The sequence below is a fragment of the Ptiloglossa arizonensis genome, chromosome 3 (genome assembly GCF_051014685.1).
Source record: "Ptiloglossa arizonensis isolate GNS036 chromosome 3, iyPtiAriz1_principal, whole genome shotgun sequence".
NCBI classification, from domain to species: domain Eukaryota; kingdom Metazoa; phylum Arthropoda; class Insecta; order Hymenoptera; family Colletidae; genus Ptiloglossa; species Ptiloglossa arizonensis.
Window position 1 is genome coordinate 26,326,465 of NC_135050.1, and position 16,939 is coordinate 26,343,403.

The window sequence follows — 16,939 nt, forward strand, 5'->3', positions numbered from 1 at the left end:
TGTCCGGGGCCTCGCAATCTCTAAAGGTGCTGGACCCAGAAATTTTTACCCTTGAGTCCCCCAATCCATAGTTTCTTCAGACTCGGAAATATTCACAGCAATCTCTAAAGGTCCCAGATCTTACGATCTCTAGTTGTCCTGATTCTCACAATCTCTACGGGCCCCGGACCCCATCATTTCTAATATACTCTGGACCCCGTAATCTCCGGTTACTCTGAGCCTCGTAATCCCTAATTGCCCCAGACCCTGCAATCTCCTCTTTTCACGGACTCTGCATTCTCTACGTATCTCCGGGCCCCTTAATTATTAATTTCCCGGGGCCTTACAATCTCTAGAAGCGGCACTGAACCTATTTACTCTTAAAATCTACCAGACGACGCGACTCTGTCGAATTCCTCCTCCTGCTCGGAGGTACTCAACATGTAAGCCGGAAGCGTGAACCCGAGAACCTTATCGAACACCGGACTGGTCTCTGCCACGTACTCGTAGGCCTCTGCTTCCTTGAAATCCTCCTTCTCTTCCGAGTTCTTGGGCCTCTCCTTCTTCGAGTACGCGTTCTCGCTGGCGGAAGCTACGGTATCCAAAGCAACATCGTCCACCCGTTTATCAACGATGGTGGACCTGGATACCTTCTTGGCAGGCTCCATCCGATGATCCTTAGACTCCTTATAGTCCTCCTTGTCCTCCCCAGGTGCTCCAACGGTGACGAAAGCGCACTCCTCCTTCTGAAAGCCCTTCTCGTCCGTGCACTGGTAGCAGGTCATCTTGTCGCGCATCAGCTTCTTGCAGTTGGAACGATCCTCCGTCTGGAACTCCTGCAGGACCTTCTGTATCTCCGCCTTCTTCTTAAAAGCATCGTAAAAGTCACCCTCGATCTTCTTCGGGGCGGTCTTCGTCGTGGACTCCTCCTTCGTCTCGGATCTGGTCTCGCTGGACTTTGGATACCCACGGTATCCGTGTTTAGCGTCGCTCTGAGTTCCGTGTGTCTCCTTATCATTCGAGAATCCGTAGCCTTCCTTGAAAGACGGTTCACGGGACTCCTTGGCTCCGTGTGTCTCTTTGTCCATTGAGAATCCGTAGCCTTCCTTGAAAGACGGTTCACGGGATTCCTTGACCTTGGCTCCATGTGTCTCTTTGTCCATTGAGAATCCGTAGCCTTCCTTGAAAGACGGTTCACGGGACTCCTTAGTTCCATGTGTCTCTTTGTCCATTGAGAATCCGTAGCCTTCCTTGAAAGACGGTTCGCGAGACTCCTTGACTTCAGTCCCCTCGCGAGACTCGTCCTTGGTTGGACTGCCAAAGGACTTGGACCTGGTGTAGGCGAAGCTCTTGTCCGTCGGTTGAGACTTGTACGAGCACTGCTCGGAGTTGCTCCCGGTCTTCGGGTCCTTGCAGACCCTGCAGACCATCGAGTCCCTCTTCACCTCCTCGCAGTTGCCGGGCTCGATGCTCTTCGCGATCCTCTCCGACTCCGACCTGGACTTCTCGTAGCCGGAGGACTCGTCCTCCTCCGGTACCGATTCGGTGTCTTTGACGGCTGCTCGACGATAACCGGACTCCGCGTCCTCGAAGTACGAGCTGGCTCTAGGTGACTGACGTTTCTCGTAGTAGCTCTCGGGGATGGTGTAGTCGCTGATGTACTCGTCACGTTGGCTCCGAGGACTTTGCTCCGAGGCATCTCCTCGATAACTGGCACCCTCTTTGGACGATCCCGAGGGACTCCCGAAGCTCTTCGACCTGCTGAACTTGTACACCTTGTCGTCCGGTTGGTAAGTGTACGAACACTTCTCGTAATTGGCCCCAGTGTCCGGGTCCTTGCAAACGGTGCAGGTCTTCGAGTCCTTCTCCACTCGTTGGCAATTGCTCGATTCCTTGGATCCTTGACTCGTGTCCTCCTTTTCAATGTTCGCTCGTTCTCTGACCGGTTTGCTCTCCGAGTGCTCTCGATCCGACCTTTCGGTGTCCTCCTTGCCCCGTTTCTCCGGATTCTTGAAGGAACTCGACTTGCTGTACGCGTACTTCTTCTCGTTGGGCCGCCGGAAGTAGGAGCACTGCTCGTACTTCCCGTTGCTCTTGGTGTCCTCGCACACCATACACACCATCGAATCCTTCACGATCTTCTCGCACTTCTCGTCCTTGTTTCCGTAACGAGCCGGTAGCTCGTCGGTGGCCTCCGAGAACAGTTTCTCGCTGAACCTGTACGGGCTGTCGCGTTTCTGGTAGCTCTCGGATCTCTTCAGATCGGACAACGCTTCCTCGGAGTTGGATCTTCGGGCACGGAAACCGGTAGGCGTCGCGACGACCTCCTGGACGCCGCTGGACGCGGTCAACGGTTGGGACGCGTAGGAACATTGCTCGTAGGTCGCGCCGTTCTTCGGATTCTTGCATTTGTAGCAAACCGTGGTGTCCTTTGCCTCGTCGTTGGCACGTTTGCTCTTTATCTCTTGGCAGTAGGGTACCCCGGACTTGAGCACGATGTCCCGGTACTTCTGGGAGTCCTTCTCCGTGATTGTGTAGAACGGTGACACCGCTTTCTTGAAGCTCTTGTCCTCTCTGGGCTCCTTCTTCGTGGCGGAGGACGAGTACCATTCCTTGGGTTCGTGGAACGTGTCCGTGGGCTCGAAGATCGAGTGTCTCTTCTTCGATTCGGTGAAACGACCGAAGGAAGGCGATTGCTCCGAAGAAGCGAAATCCAGGGAGATCTCGCGGTCGGTCTGGAGCCACGGATGATCGCGACGAGACATGGCTTCGAAGCTGTCGCGGTGAAACATCGCGTTCCCTGGGACGAAGAAGATCGTCAGCGCGAGACAGATCTGAAAGAAGATGGTCGGACGTGGTACTTTTCGAGATACAGAAATATTAGGGTAGTTAACGAGGGGGATGTTCAGAGAGTGGAGTCGAAGGTGAAGTAAAGTAGAGTGTGGAGAGTCGAGAGTTGAAATTGGAACGGAATGGGTAAAATGTTGAGAGTTTAGAGTAAGGAGTAGAATAAAATAGAGTAAAATGTTGAGTAGAACAGAGTAGTGTGTAGAGGGTTGTATAAAATAGAGTAGAGTGTACTGGGTTGGGAGTAGAGAGGAGAATAAAGTAGAGTAGAGTGTACAGGGTTGGGAGTAGAGAGTAGAATAAAGTAGAGTAGAGTGTACAGGGTTGGGAGTAGAGTGTAGAATAAAATAGAGTAGAGTGTACAGAGTTGGGAGTAGAAAGTAGAATAAAGTACAGTGCACAGGGTTGGTAGTAGAGAGTAGAATAAAGTAGAGTACACAGGGTTGGGAGTAGAGAATAGAATAAAGTAGAGTAGAAGGTACAGAGTTGGGAGTAGAGAGTAGAATAAAGTAGAGTAGAAGGTACAGAGTTGGGAGTAGAGAGTAGAATAAAGTAGAGTGCACAGGGTTGGGAGTAGAGAGTAGAATAAAGTAGAGTAGAAGGTACATAGTTGGGAGTAGAGAGTAAAATAAAATAGAGTAGAGTGTACAGAGTAGAGAATAGAGAGTAGAATAAAAAAAGAGCAAAGTGTAAAGTAGGACAAAGTAGAATATAGAGTTGAAATTAAAGAACAGAATCGAGTAAAGTGGAATATAGAATAAAGTAGAAAGTAGAATAAAATTGAGTATAGAAAATTGGGAGTAGAGAATACAAATTATACAAAATCGATAGAATGTGGAACAAAAAGTGCAGAGTAGTCAAAGATACTTCGAAATAGTTCGAAACACTTTCGAGCAATCGATTGAAATCAAATGTGAATGTTATCAATCGTCAAATTCACTTATTATCCATAATAAAAACGACAGAGAGTGTCTGTCCACCGTATCGCCAAATACTTTAGCAACATCCCGTGAATAAATTCAACGAATAAATTGAATAAATATCGCGCGACAAACGCCTCCCAAGCCTACTCGAGAATCGTGTTACCGCGATAATAAACAAAAGGGTTACCAGGTATCGTTCGCGATCGCAAGTACGATCGATCTTAGAAGGGGCCATGCTGCTAGATCCACCGATCGTGAGCTCAGTACGTTTCCGGTTCTGGTTCGACGAGTCACATCACTTTCCCATGAAATGATCCCGGGTAAGCTCGGCAAGGCTTTATATTGACTTCGTGATCGAAAAGGACACAACCCCACCATCTCCACGGCTGCGAACGCGAGCGGTGCGGAGTCAGTGAACACCAGGCGCGTTGATCAGAACGATTTGAATCAGCGACCGTAAAACAGTGCCGGACGTTGTCCGGCCGGCTGTGGCGGCTGATAAAACTGTAATTTTTCCCTCGTTAAGAGCAAAAAGGGTCCAGAGCGGCTACACGGACGTCGATTCCGATCTGGACACAAAGAGTCTACCGTTTCTTGCCGACCGGGAGACCAGAAACACTCCTACGAAAGTTGTCTCGCTTTCGACGTCTCAGAACTGTTTTTGCGATCGGGTCTACCGCTCGTACGTTTGCGCGTAAGAACGCGATTCGAAGAAGGTGGGGATCGACGATCCACGATTTCACGTGGTTGAATTTCGCGGCGAGAAACACCGAAGTTCGCTCGCGGTTTCCCCGAACGAGACCAACGATCGTTTCTGGCTCCGTCACTGCGACAAAACGTTACGAATCGGAACGACACAGCCCACCGAACGCTAACTGCTCACTTTCATTTGTGCAATCCCGTTACCGCGCCGACTAAAAACTCACCGAACGGACAATAACCCGTACGATCGATCATGGACGAGGCTGTGAACAAATTCGGCATTTCGATGGTATCTCTCTTCGATCGAGAGACCGTTCTAGTTTCTCTAAATGAGACAAGAAACAACAACGAAGACGAGATATTTTCCTCCAGCGATGAAGATTTCTTCTGGAGAACATCGCCTCTCGAGGACCAAACGGAGTAGATGTTTGGAATTTTTTTCCGGCGATACGGAACGTCCGATTTCAATTTTGCGTATATGCGTTAAAAGGGCACACTTTGGAGAATATTCTGGTTAATTTTCGTGGAAATATTCCAACCCGTTCGGAAGATACGTATTCTCCTAACGCGATACCTGAATTCTTTTTAATCGCACCGTAGGGTGGGTTTTTCTGGTTCTGAATCTCAGAAGCGATATTGAAATCGATAATGATATTCAAAGATTTGAAGTTGGGTCTATGGGTTTTGAAAGTATCGATTCGTTCAGGTGTGCTTCGATTTTTGTATTCTCGTAACGTTGAATTTAAAAAAGAAAAGAAACACGATAAGAGGGATGTGAATCTTTCGAAATCGGTGTTCTCGATACCTGTGCACGAGAACTGTAACGATTAGGAGTCTCTGCAGGTGTCGATACGCGTGATTAAAAGAAAATTTTAAGTGAATGTTCACAGATCACACGTATTTCGGAAATACTACTCGATTTCGTAATTTGAATGGTCGACGGTTACACGTACGATTTCACGCACGCTTCGTTTCGCAATTACTTTTATTAATCCACAACTCGTAGAAACAGATATCGTTCGTTACAATCCGATCGATTTACAATTATTTCCGGGGCTTACGATAAACGTGACGCGCGACGAATCGGTGTTACGATCGATCGATACCGACGTTTTGAAACAGTGAAAGACACCGGCTGTCGTAAATGATCGTTGCGCAATGTTGTTAGGCGTTTTCGTTGTTACGCAGTGATGTTTATTTAACGTATCGTCCGATTCACGGAACACGATCGTTGCTACAGAATAAAATAAATTATTGGATCGTTCGGGAAGTAATTTCGTTTTCCAAAACGGAGAATGTATAATTTAATCGAATGTTTATACACTCCAAAAAAATCGTGTTTCATTCTCACCAAAAAAAAAAATTCATTTTGTTTTCCAAAACGGAGAATATATAATTTAATAAAATGTTTATACACTTCAAAAAAATCGTGTTTCATTTTCACCAAAAACAAAAAAAAAACGAAATTCATTTCGTTTTCCAAAATGGAGAATATATAATTTAATAAAATGTTTATACACTTCAAAAAGATCGTGTTTCATTTTCACCAAAAACAAAAAAAAACGAAATTCATTTCGTTTTCCAAAATGGAGAATATATAATTTAATAAAATGTTTATACACTTCAAAAAAATCGTGTTTCATTTTCACCAAAAACAAAAAAAAACGAAATTCATTTCGTTTTCCAAAATGGAGAATATATAATTTAATCAAATGTTTATACACTCCAAAAAAATCGTGTTTCATTTTCACCAAAAAAAAAAAATTCATTTTGTTTTCCAAAATGGAGAATATATAATTTAATAAAATGTTTATAAACTCCAAAAAAATCGTGTTTCATTTTCACCAAAAAAAAAAACAAAATGACTTTTCGAACAACCCAATGCAACGAGAAATTGCCATCTTCTTCGCCGATAGTTCACTTCTCTGTGCCAATTTAATTGGTAAAAACCGTGAACGATTATTGCATTCGTGTAAATTTGTTAACCTCGTACGAAAACTTCAGGAAACACTTGTCTCATCTTCTTGAATGAAATTCGAATATTTGTAAATATTTTGCGTATCAAAGGGTTCTTACCCGTTTATTGAGTAAATAAATAAATAAAACAGAGGGTCTGTTGTCGATAATCGTTTTCACCGTGGGGGTTTGGCCGTTGCCGTGATTTTATTCGAAATTTTACGAATGTTTTCACTCTTTGAAGGAAAAGTTACGAGGATACACCGAAATGTGCGACACGCGAAGCGGATTCGTCGTTTTCTCGAAGAACGCGTTGGTGGGGGCTGGTTTCAGCTGGATCTTCGACGCCATCTTTTGCAACATCATCTTCTCGTTGTCGACGCTCGTGGGCTTCTTTTTGTTTTTTCGTTTGTCCTTCTGCGTGTCTGTGCTGCGTTTACGATAGTAAATAACTTCACCGGCCAGCGTGACCATCGCCAAAGCGAGTCCGAACAGGGTTGCTATGAACACTCCACCTGAACATTGGATAAAAAATTTCTTAAAATATTTACCGTTCGGTGAAAATCGATAAAAGAAACCTCAAATAGAATCGTTGTAATAATATCTTCGAATCTTACAAAAATTTCGTTGCGAGAAACTCTACTTGTACTGTACGCTCACGAGAAGATTGCATCCGAAGCTACGAGGGATCCTATTCGTTCAGAGACGATCTCTTCGATGAGGAAAGGATATTTCTGTTAATATCTAAGGATATTACATTGTTAAGAGTTACATACACGATCTTCGCTTTTACGATTTCGTCAAGTATCTATAGTTGCACTTATAGTACCCTAATAGATCGTAACAGAGATGAGACTCCAAAGTTTGAGAAGATAAAATTTATTATTATCGCAGAGAGATTTATTCGCAACGCTCTTTCAATTCAATGATTTAATTTAGACCCGCCCATTGTGAAATATTTTATTCCATAATTTTCATTCGAGTGATAAAAGTTTGCCTTTTGTTCGAAACTTTCAAGCAGGATACAAATTTTACCAATCTCTAGTGCACGTGTGAGCCCCTGAACGTATAGGACCTGCCCATCACTCTAAATGTAATTTTCTCACGCGCGTACTATACATGGGGCCTGTGAAAGTTGGTGTCGAACTTCGTGGGCGTGTAATACTCGTTTAAACGGGCAAAAGGGTCTACACTGGGCACTAAATGCCCCCAAAACTTACTACCAACTTTCAAGGACACCCTGTAGATACTATAAAGAACGTAAGACTCGAACTTGAAGAAACGTAACAAGTTGAATGGATAGTTACATAGCGATCGAAAGTATGAAACAGTGTATAAGTGATTGTTCGAGGTAAAATCTTGAACTTCGACAAGGTCGTTGGAAATGTTTATCGATTGTACTTGTTAAATCGTTTAAAGACACATAATTCGAGTTCAGCACTTTGAAAATTTCATCGAAATTCTTCTACTTTTGCCAGGTTCTTCGTCCAAAGACGCTCGTCGATATTTGTGTTTATTTGCAAAATATTTTCATTCGATTCACCGAACAACTGACCCAAACTCTCCAAGGTGATTCCCTCGTTGTCGTCGGAATCCAAACACTGCGCCTTCAACGACTGGTTCCAGTACTTGGACGTCAACGTCTCGAAGTATCTGTCCTTCTGCAGATCGAGAATCCTGCAACGAATCGATCGACGTGAACGAAACGACTCGTGGGAGCCTCTTTCGAAACGAACGTCTCTACCTTCTGCTTATTTCCTCCTGCAGGTGACTTCCTTGTTGAACAGCGATTGCGTAAGGTTGTTCGGCAAACACCTCACCGACCTCCGTCAAATTGCAGTTTCTAGTCACTTCATACTTGATCGCCGACGAGTCATGGATGAAAGCGAACTCCGAGTTCTCGCTTTGTATCACCTGAACGAGTGACAAATAAAAAAAGGAGCAGTTACTGATTTTTACGTAACGACGCCATCTTGGTTCGCGACGATAAAGATTGTCAGGTGTTCCGTAAAATGGTTTAGAAGCACATTTTCGAGTGTATTTTAAGAAAAGAAACAAAAATTGATTCTCTTTTAAACGATTTTTAAAAACAAAAAGAAGCGATCGGTGATTTTCCCGAACGATCGTAACGACTAAGGCGCCATTTTGGTTCGCGATGATAAAAATTATTAAGAGTTCCGTAAAATGGTTTAGAAGCACATTTTCGATTTTATTTTAAGAGAAAAGAAAAAAATGTTAACGATTTTAAACGATTTGAAAAAAAAGAGCGATTGGTAATTTTCCCGAACGATTGTAACGACTAAGGCGCCATTTTGGTTCGCGATGATAAAAATTATTAAGAGTTCCGTAAAATGGTTTAGAAGCACATTTTCGATTTTATTTTAAGAGAAAAGAAAAAAATGTTAACGATTTTAAACGATTTGAAAAAAAAAGAGCGATTGGTAATTTTCCCGAACGATTGTAATGACTAAGGCGCCATTTTGGTTCACGATGATAAAAATTATTGAGAGTTCCGTAAAATGGTTTAGAAGCACATTTTCGATTTTATTTTAAGAAAAGAAAAAAAATTTATTCTCTTTTAAGCGACGAATTAAATTGTCCCTTTAATCACCTCGCACCTTTTGAAAACCTTCATCGGCGCTCTTCACAGGGCCCACTTGCGTGATGGCTTGCAGTATGTGGCCATATTGTTCTTTGATAGGGTAATCCCAAACTCGGTATTCGACCTGGTCGCTCGTGCTGTTCAACGTGATCTCCTTCCACACGCTGTGAATTAATTTAAAAGAAATTCATCTATCAATTAGAATTTTACCGATTAAGATAGATGTTCGGTTTAGGAGGTTAGGTTGTCTCAAGATAGTTTTCAGAATGTAATTTTATCGAATGTTTCCATATCGCTGAAAAGTATCTAAATTAAACTACAAGATTACGAAATTTTAATAGAAATATGTTCATTTTCATACAAGCGACGTTGCTCGCGGTCTGAAAAAAGTTTACGTTAATATACGAAACACTCGATTCGATCGCAAAAGATAGATATTCACTCTGAAATGGTTGATCCTGTACTTTATCGAATTATCGACTCACGTGTACAGTTTGTCCTCGGCGTTTTTCATGTTCGTGAAGTACTGATGAACGCTGGAATTCACCAGAACGGTGTAATTTATTCTCGACTGTCTCGCCAGTTGCTCCAACGATTGCACCGGTGTCTGTAACGAGAGACAAAGTCGATTTTAAAATCTTGAATGCAAAATATTGGAGATAGCTTCGCGATACAGTGATTCCTCGATAAAAGGTACACGTCGGGTGCTCGCGGAGCCTTTTAAGGAGGGGCGATGGTGGCGCACCGTACGACGTGCTTCGTAGTTAACGTGTAGACATGGAGTTCGTGATAGAGAACGTTTTAATGTATGGAATTAATCGCAAGGAAGGTCGACAGAGGCATCGAAATTATTAACGAACGTGCATATCGATCAAATGAGAACAAATGTACCAGCTGATATCGAAGTCGATCGTGTCCTCGAAACGCGAAAAATACGTTTAGTGAAAATGGTACCTGCATTCTTTCCACTGTTAGAAACGCTGCCAAATTCGCAGTGAACGTTGCGAGCATCAGAACAACGAACAACCAATACGCAGCCACGAGAGTTCTGCTCGACAGAGCTTTAGGAGCTTCGCCTCCACCTTGGGGCGTGAAAGAGGTTAGGGCGAACCAAAAGCTCTCCTTCAACGTGAAATCTCTGCAGAAAAGACAGTCGTCTCGTTTTAAAATTGTTCGTGTTAATTTTCAATCGATATTAAAATTTGTCGTTCAAATTCTTAGTACACATCGATTGCTATTGTAGAAAATTAATAAAGAATAGCTATGTCAATATAGTTTGATTTGGTTATTAAACCTTTCGACCAGGTTTCGGTCACTTCAAAGATGGCGTCGAGAACTTACCGACACGGATACGGATACAGACGTTTGTTGTTTCTCGCACTGTACGGTGAATATTTGTCCAGTATCCAAATCATAATTCCTGTTAACGTCAACGCCCCTACGATGCTCAACCAGACTTCGATTTTGAGAACCGTCATGAATTTGAACAAGGACGGTTTACGGACAGGTTTCCTCATCACTTGCAAACAACAATTTCGTAAGAACACGACAGTTGTGCAAATAAGAATTACACGTGCAAATTCTGTACACCTTTCATTCGATTTCTCTTCAATTTTTTGAAAAATTGAAGTAAATTTAAAAATTTACATTTTTTTTTAAAAATAGCCAAAATATGGGATTTAAAAAAAAAAAAATCTCCAATTTTACCTATTTTTAAAAAAATTGCCAAAAATCGTCATTTTTTTTAAATTACAAAATTTTTTGAATGGCTCTTACTCGAACAATCACTCTGTGTTTTTATTCGTTACTCGTTGAATGAAAATTAGAATTCAATTTTCTTTTTAAAGTTTAAATTTTCTAAAGTTTAACTTTGGTAAAATTTGCTCGTTTATGTAAGAACTATAATATCCAATAAACTATGTTCTCCAAATGTATATAATGAAACTTATTTTTTTCTGTGAGAAACACCCTGTATACGAGTAGCTGACCAAATAGAAATTTCTTACCGATAAGTATACCAGACTGCTCGAAGTAAGGGGCAACGAAATCGATGACCTCCTCACGCTCCGATGTCATTGTCAGTGCAGCAACCACGATGTCAGTTTCCTGTGGAACAAAATATAGCGTTAATTACGTATAGAGTGCTTGTAAATTATTTTAAATTCTCCGATGTGTAAATTATCGTTCGATACCCCTTTTTATTAATTGAAAATAATACTGAGTTGATTATACATAGAGTCCTTGTAAATTATTTTGAATTCTTCAATGTGTAAATTATTGTTCGATAACCTCTTTTCATTAATTGAAACAAATACAGAGTTGATTATACATAGAGTCCTTGTAAATTATTTTGAATTCTTCAATGTGTAAATTATCGTTCGATACCCCTTTTTATTAATTGAAAAAAATACAGAGTTGATTATAGATAGAGTCCTTGTAAGTTATTTTAAATTCTCCGATGTGTAAATTATCGTTTGATACCTCTTTTCATTAATTGAGTAATAAACTCTGGTTACGATAAATATTTAAACTTATCGACTTGGTAATAATAACTCTGCACTTTTTTTCCTTGCTAGACCGACAATAAGAATTTAGGATCGATTAAATTCTTTACGTCGTGTAAACGTCGTCTTGAGCCAACACAGTTTTACGAATGCAACTCTGAGTGCATAACAGAACTACTGGTAACGAACTCTCAGGCGCTCGGTGCATTACGTTTCATATACAGTGTTCCGAATTAAACTACCATCTCGGAAACAATTTCTGTGAGATTTTACTAAAATGAATCTGGAACAATTTCTGTACCTATGTATAAATTTCAAACGTGTCTTCTAATTAAATAAACGAACAAGTAACTTCCATGCCCTTCTAACCTTGAATTTTGTCAAGGTCACTTAAAATCATCGAACTTGTCTATTTATCGAAAGAAGTATATTCCATCGAAGAAAGTATAACACGACGATTGAAATAATTTAAAAAAATGTAAAAAGAATATTTTCCAACTAAGCACTCACCCCCTTTGCAAGGTCACCGATCAAACCATCCCAGTGGCCACTGGACAACTTTTTTCCAAATTGTCGATCTTCCGGTACGATGAGATCGTAATCGAATTGCATCTCTTCGGAAAGTTTTTGTATGAAGTCTATGCAGTAGCCTTCCCACATCTCCCTCCCTTTTTCATCTTTCATGACTTTTCCAGTTGGATCTAATTTGAGCGTTGTCCAAGGAACTGCCTGATACAATTTGAAAATTCGTATTAATCGTTCCTTTAAAGTAAGTTATTTTAAGTAATTATACCTAGAAGTATTACGTGTCTACAATGTGCAGTGCCATGATCTTGCCTTTGTACCTAACCTATACTTCATTTTACTTTCTTAGCTCGAAGCTGTATTACTTTTTATTTTTTTCTCAATGTGTACCAATTTTGGTACAATAAATACGCATCATCATTATCATTATTATTATTACTATTATTATTATTATTATTGTTACCATTATTATTAATATACTCGATACAAATCTATTTTCCAGTCACATCCTTTTCCAAAAAATGTAAAGAAATGGAAACATACGAAATTAAATATCTGTTCGTCCCTTTCGTAGCGACTTTCGAACGAAATTAATCTCAATCCATTTCACCAACTATTTACCAACCGCGAGAGGACATATTCGGCTCGCGAAATAATTCACAGCGGTTGTACAATATGAAGAAAAAACGTTGTAAGAGAATTCCAAGAATGTTTGATGAATAAAGAAACGTGTAACAAAGCATTATAAAATTACAGGTGCGGTCCCGATTCGGAAGAATCGTTTGGCAGGCTCTATTTTCTTTCCCTCGGCCTCCTTGATTTTACCGCGTCTGGTCCATGTGGCGAGTGGTTCCAGAGCCCCGTTTTTCAATATCTCCACTTCGATTTCCGCTTTGTACGTGATCAGCCCTCTGTCCGACAAATAGTCGAAGGTATCGTTGCCACCTAATTTCTGGCGTCACGGAACGTCCGAATTTAATAACGCTCGGTAAACGAACTTCTGCGTTAGACTCACGGCTATCAGGTTCTTGTTGAACGCCTCGGACGTGGTGTTCGAGATTGTTTGCGTCGCGTTTGGCGAGTTGCAACGACTGGATTTCGGCTCCACGCTGATCCCAGATTTCTGAAGCTCGCTCATCAGGTTCACCAACAGGCCCAGTAATCGTCGAAAGTAATGGGGGAATATCTGTCCACGAATGGAACAAGAGAAATTAATAGTTTCGTAGATATAATTTATTTATAAATTAGAACGTTGGATCGATACTCTACATCGATGATCTCAAATACTATCAGTGTATATTTGGTGTAATTTGAAGTATTCAAGTGGTACAAGAACGAATAATTTTCTAGAAATAGTATCGAGCATGCTTTCCTCAAAAATAGAAAAATATTTGAAAATTTTCTTACAAATCTCGTATAATAATATTAACGAGAAAATTGAAATCTAAGGAATGGGAGCAGAAAGTGTAATAACATTTTTATATTTTCTTCGTGGGAATATATAAAAAATATTTGGATCCTTGAGTGATATCTAAATCTCTAAATTTGACAATTTGGAGATCTAGGTGATCGAATGTGAAATCAGAATTGTTGCTCTTGTACTACGATAACGACGAAATTTTTCAGATCGTGTTAGACAACAGTACAATGGAGTTACGCGAAACAGTTATACGAAAATCGTGAAAGAATTTCGAGATACTTGAACGTCAGGTGGACAATTGCAAGATGGTTCGCCAATTAGTCGACAACAGATGTCCGTGTGCATCGACAGAACGGTCACCGAAACGTTTAATTGCAAATCGCCGTTGAAGTACTTGAAGTCTTTGTAGTTGTTGTCGGTGAACACCAAGTTCCAGATCCCATTTCTCTCGACCAAACCCCCTTGAATGGCCTGCAAAGTTTCCTCGCGTTAGGCTTCTCTAGAAAAGTTGATCGAGCATTGTTCGAAAGAAGTCTACGCGTTTGGGGTATATGAGACACTTGTACAGGGTGTACAAGAGGAAGACGAGATGAACAATTGCATCGAGAAGAAAAGTATTTTTTCGTGGTAGGTTCTGTTTAGAAAAAAATAAAATAAATGGAAACTTATGATAATGAATATTTCTTTGTTCCTTTTTGTAGAGACTTTTGAACAAAAAAAAGCTCGAAAATTGACTACTAATAGTAGAGTGTATATAAGAGGAAGACAAGATGAACAATTGCATCGAAAAGAAAAGTATTTTTTCGTGGTAGGTTCTGTTTAGAAAAAAATAAAATAAATGGTAACTTATCATAATGAATATTTCTTTGTTCCTTTTTGTAGAGACTTCTGAACAAAAAATAGCTCGAAAGTCGACTACTAATAGTAGAGTGTATATAAGAGGAAGACAAGATGAACAATTGCATCGAAAAGAAAAGTACTTTTTCGCGGTAGATTCTATTAAAAAAAAAATAAAATAAATGGAAACTTATCGACGAAATTGCACATTTCCTCGTCTCTTTTTGCAACGACTTTCGATCAAAAGTAAACTCAAGACGTAATAAACAATTGCTTCGAGAAGAAAGGTACGTATCTTCGTACTCGTATTCTTCACTTAAGAAACTTAAATAAATAGAAACTTATCGACGAAATTGTACATTTCCTCGTCTCTTTTTGCAACGACTTTCGATCAAAAGTAAACTCGAAAGTCGACTACTATGAAAAAACTATCATGGAATAGAGTTCTTCACTTCTATGGAATAGAATTTCTATATGAAAAAGTTTTAATACGAAAAGTTTTCACATAAAAATACTACTATGAAAAAATTATCGAAAAATTAAATTCCAAGGAGAAACATTCCCAAACGCGTAAACCTCGATTCTCGTGAATCACCGTTCTGAAGAGATCCTCCATTCTCGATGTGCTGGCGTAAATCGCGTAATAAGATGGCGACGGTCTCATGCTCCGTATCTTCGATACCGTTTTCTCCGTGAACTCGTCTATCACGACCAATCGCACGATCGAGTTCCCGATCAAATAGTACAGGCTCTGGTTCAACTCTGTAAGAAGTAAAATCTCGTTTGGCGTACAGCTGGCGGAAGGTCAACGACGATCGAAAGAAGAACGAAGTCAAGGTACCCCTTTCATCTTCGAAGATCAGGCCCACGTCCGTCGCGTTCTTCAACATCAAAAGATCATCGATCGCCTGCACGTACGAATTTATCTGGCAATCCCCGCGTTTGTATATTATTCCGTTCTCGTCGGCCACGTTTCGTAGCTTCTCCCAACCCGTCCATGTCAGATCGAGTACGATACTGATTCCCTTAAATAAGGCAGCACATACTGCAAGTTGATTTTAACGAAACCAGAATAAGAATGAAGCGCGCTCGCAGCGGGTAGGATTAATAATAGAATATATCGCTAACAATAATTCGAGTAGAAGGGTGCAAGTCGTGTCTATTCGGGAATTTAACATCGTCCTTTTATCGAAATCGGAGCACCGTTCGCGTAAAGTTAACCCTTTGGACTCGAGGGGAGATCCTTGATCGTCACCTGATTCGGTGTACTTTTTTCAATGGTGACTTTCGTGGCTTGGAATTCAAATTTGAATTTAAATATTACACTCTTGTGAGATGTAAATATGTATATGCGAAGTATTCGAATAAATATATTTCGTTTTAGGTGAATTTTATCATTCAAAGGATTTTATTGAGGCCCTAGTTTCTGGTAGCAGAGAAGCTTCGAGTGCAAAGGGTTAATTTCTATAATATTTCTATAAAATACTGTGGAATATTTTAAGTGAATATCGTGTACAATTGACACTCTTGTAAGATGTAAACATATATATGCGAAGTATTCGAATAAAAGTATTTCATTTTAGGCAAATTTTACCATTTAAAGAATTTTATTGAGGCCCTAGTTTCTGGTAGCAGAGAAGCTTCGAGTGCAAAAGGTTAATTTCTATAATATTTCTATAAAATACTGTGGAACATTTTAAGTGAATATCGTGTACAATTGACACTTTTGTAAGATGTAAACATATATATGCAAAGTATTCGAATAAATATATTTCGTTTTAGGTGAATTTTATCATTCAAAGGATTTTATTGAGGCCCTAGTTTCTGGTAGCAGAGAAGCTTCGAGTGTAAAGGGTTAATTTCTATAATTCTATAAAATACTGTGGAACATTTTAGGCGAATATAGTATACAATCGACACTCTTGTAAGATGTAAACATATACATGCGAAGTATTCGAATAAAAATATTCCATTCCAAATGAATTTTACCATTCAAAGGATTTTATAGAGGTGTTTCTGATAGCAGAGAAGCTTCGAGTGCAAAGGGTTAATTTCTATAATAACCAAATACTGTGTAACATTTTAAACGAATACTGTATACTACCGACTAATTTAACTATACTCCGTTACAACTCTTCGGACCACTGTTTAGTCAACAGACACGAAGTCGTCTAGAAACACCTCTGTAAAGTCAACGAGACTTTAGAACCTTAGATAAACACGACTTGTCGAGTCCCCTTGCTTATCGATATCGTTGCTCCCTTAACCTTTATCGAAGCTGGCGATCACGTTCGCTCGATCCACAGTCACGGTGGAAATATGAACAGTGATGACCTCGTCGCCGAATTTCTTTTCCGCTTGGGGCGCAGCTTCGTTCAGAATGCTCAGAAGGGGCGTATCCGGTTCCTCTATCACTATCACTGTCCAAAATGATCAACGATCACTACCAACTTACTTACCAATTTTCTATCAAAAATCCACCGTACCGAATAGAAAGTATCCACTCCCAATCGTTCGTATCGTGTATCGTGCAGTATACGTGCGCTATGTAAATATTTTTGCTCATTCTTACGTGTTAAAATTTGCTCCAAGTACGTAACTTGGCGAAGCACGCGACCTCGTTATATTTACGAGCAACATTCAT

At 40.5% G+C, this 16,939-nt stretch overlaps 4 protein-coding genes across 5 annotated transcripts in view; 1 reads left to right on the forward strand and 3 right to left on the reverse strand.

The window, feature by feature from the left end:
• Positions 1–11,229, forward strand: part of LOC143143992 (uncharacterized) — a 43,299-nt gene extending 32,070 nt beyond the window's left edge. Inside the window, exons 2-3 of one of the 2 annotated variants that reach the window (XR_012991315.1) lie at positions 10,315–10,546; positions 10,972–11,229. Coding sequence is in view for 1 of the 2 variants with exons in the window: in XM_076305911.1 (XP_076162026.1) it covers positions 10,315–10,400 (86 nt within the window). In the remaining variant the exon portion in view is untranslated. Of the gene's footprint in view, positions 1–10,314; positions 10,658–10,971 lie in introns of those variants that run through there. The other variant, XM_076305911.1, reaches the window with a different exon arrangement.
• LOC143144555 (uncharacterized) lies at positions 130–3,984 on the reverse strand. Its single transcript, XM_076307089.1, has 6 exons — positions 3,937–3,984; positions 3,807–3,892; positions 3,647–3,692; positions 1,226–2,813; positions 376–1,012; positions 130–298 (listed from the first exon to the last, which is right to left on the reverse strand). The coding sequence occupies exons 1-6, from the start codon at positions 3,982–3,984 to the stop codon at positions 130–132; spliced, it is 2,574 nt and encodes an 857-aa protein (XP_076163204.1).
• On the reverse strand, positions 6,039–13,935 carry Ir8a (Ionotropic receptor 8a). Its single transcript, XM_076305894.1, has 12 exons — positions 13,738–13,935; positions 13,054–13,224; positions 12,793–12,990; positions 12,024–12,242; positions 11,016–11,115; positions 10,351–10,528; positions 9,964–10,147; positions 9,495–9,616; positions 9,026–9,173; positions 8,152–8,321; positions 7,963–8,084; positions 6,039–6,922 (listed from the first exon to the last, which is right to left on the reverse strand). The coding sequence occupies exons 1-12, from the start codon at positions 13,801–13,803 to the stop codon at positions 6,639–6,641; spliced, it is 1,962 nt and encodes a 653-aa protein (XP_076162009.1). The 5' UTR covers positions 13,804–13,935; the 3' UTR covers positions 6,039–6,638.
• On the reverse strand, positions 13,827–16,939 carry LOC143144944 (uncharacterized). Its single transcript, XM_076307826.1, has 7 exons — positions 16,891–16,939; positions 16,563–16,715; positions 15,137–15,340; positions 14,872–15,057; positions 14,714–14,765; positions 14,486–14,619; positions 13,827–14,092 (listed from the first exon to the last, which is right to left on the reverse strand). Exons 1-7 carry the CDS (start codon positions 16,937–16,939, stop codon positions 13,827–13,829), a joined length of 1,044 nt encoding a protein of 347 aa, XP_076163941.1.

Excerpts from the sequence above, each read along its gene's own strand:
- LOC143144555 (XM_076307089.1), bottom strand. The coding sequence starts at position 3,984 with ATGGCCCCTTCTAAGATCGATCGTACTTGCGATCGCGAACGATACCTG. Across the intron at positions 3,893-3,936 it reads GCGATCGCGAACGATACCTG|GCTTGGGAGGCGTTTGTCGC; the intron begins GTAACCCTTTTG and ends ATTCTCGAGTAG. Across the intron at positions 2,814-3,646 it reads TTCCACATTCTATCGATTTT|ATCTGTCTCGCGCTGACGAT; the intron begins GTATAATTTGTA and ends ATCTTCTTTCAG.
- Ir8a (XM_076305894.1), bottom strand. The coding sequence starts at position 13,803 with ATGCACACGGACATCTGTTGTCGACTAATTGGCGAACCATCTTGCAAT. Across the intron at positions 12,243-12,792 it reads TCCGAATCGGGACCGCACCT|GCAGTTCCTTGGACAACGCT; the intron begins GTAATTTTATAA and ends AAATTGTATCAG. Across the intron at positions 8,322-9,025 it reads CCGATGAAGGTTTTCAAAAG|GTGATACAAAGCGAGAACTC; the intron begins GTGCGAGGTGAT and ends TCACTCGTTCAG.
- LOC143144944 (XM_076307826.1), bottom strand. The coding sequence starts at position 16,939 with ATGAATGTTGCTCGTAAATATAACGAGGTCGCGTGCTTCGCCAAGTTA. Across the intron at positions 16,716-16,890 it reads CGCGTGCTTCGCCAAGTTAC|TGATAGTGATAGAGGAACCG; the intron begins GTACTTGGAGCA and ends CATTTTGGACAG. Across the intron at positions 14,766-14,871 it reads GGTGATTCACGAGAATCGAG|AAATTCTATTCCATAGAAGT; the intron begins GTTTACGCGTTT and ends TTTTTCATATAG.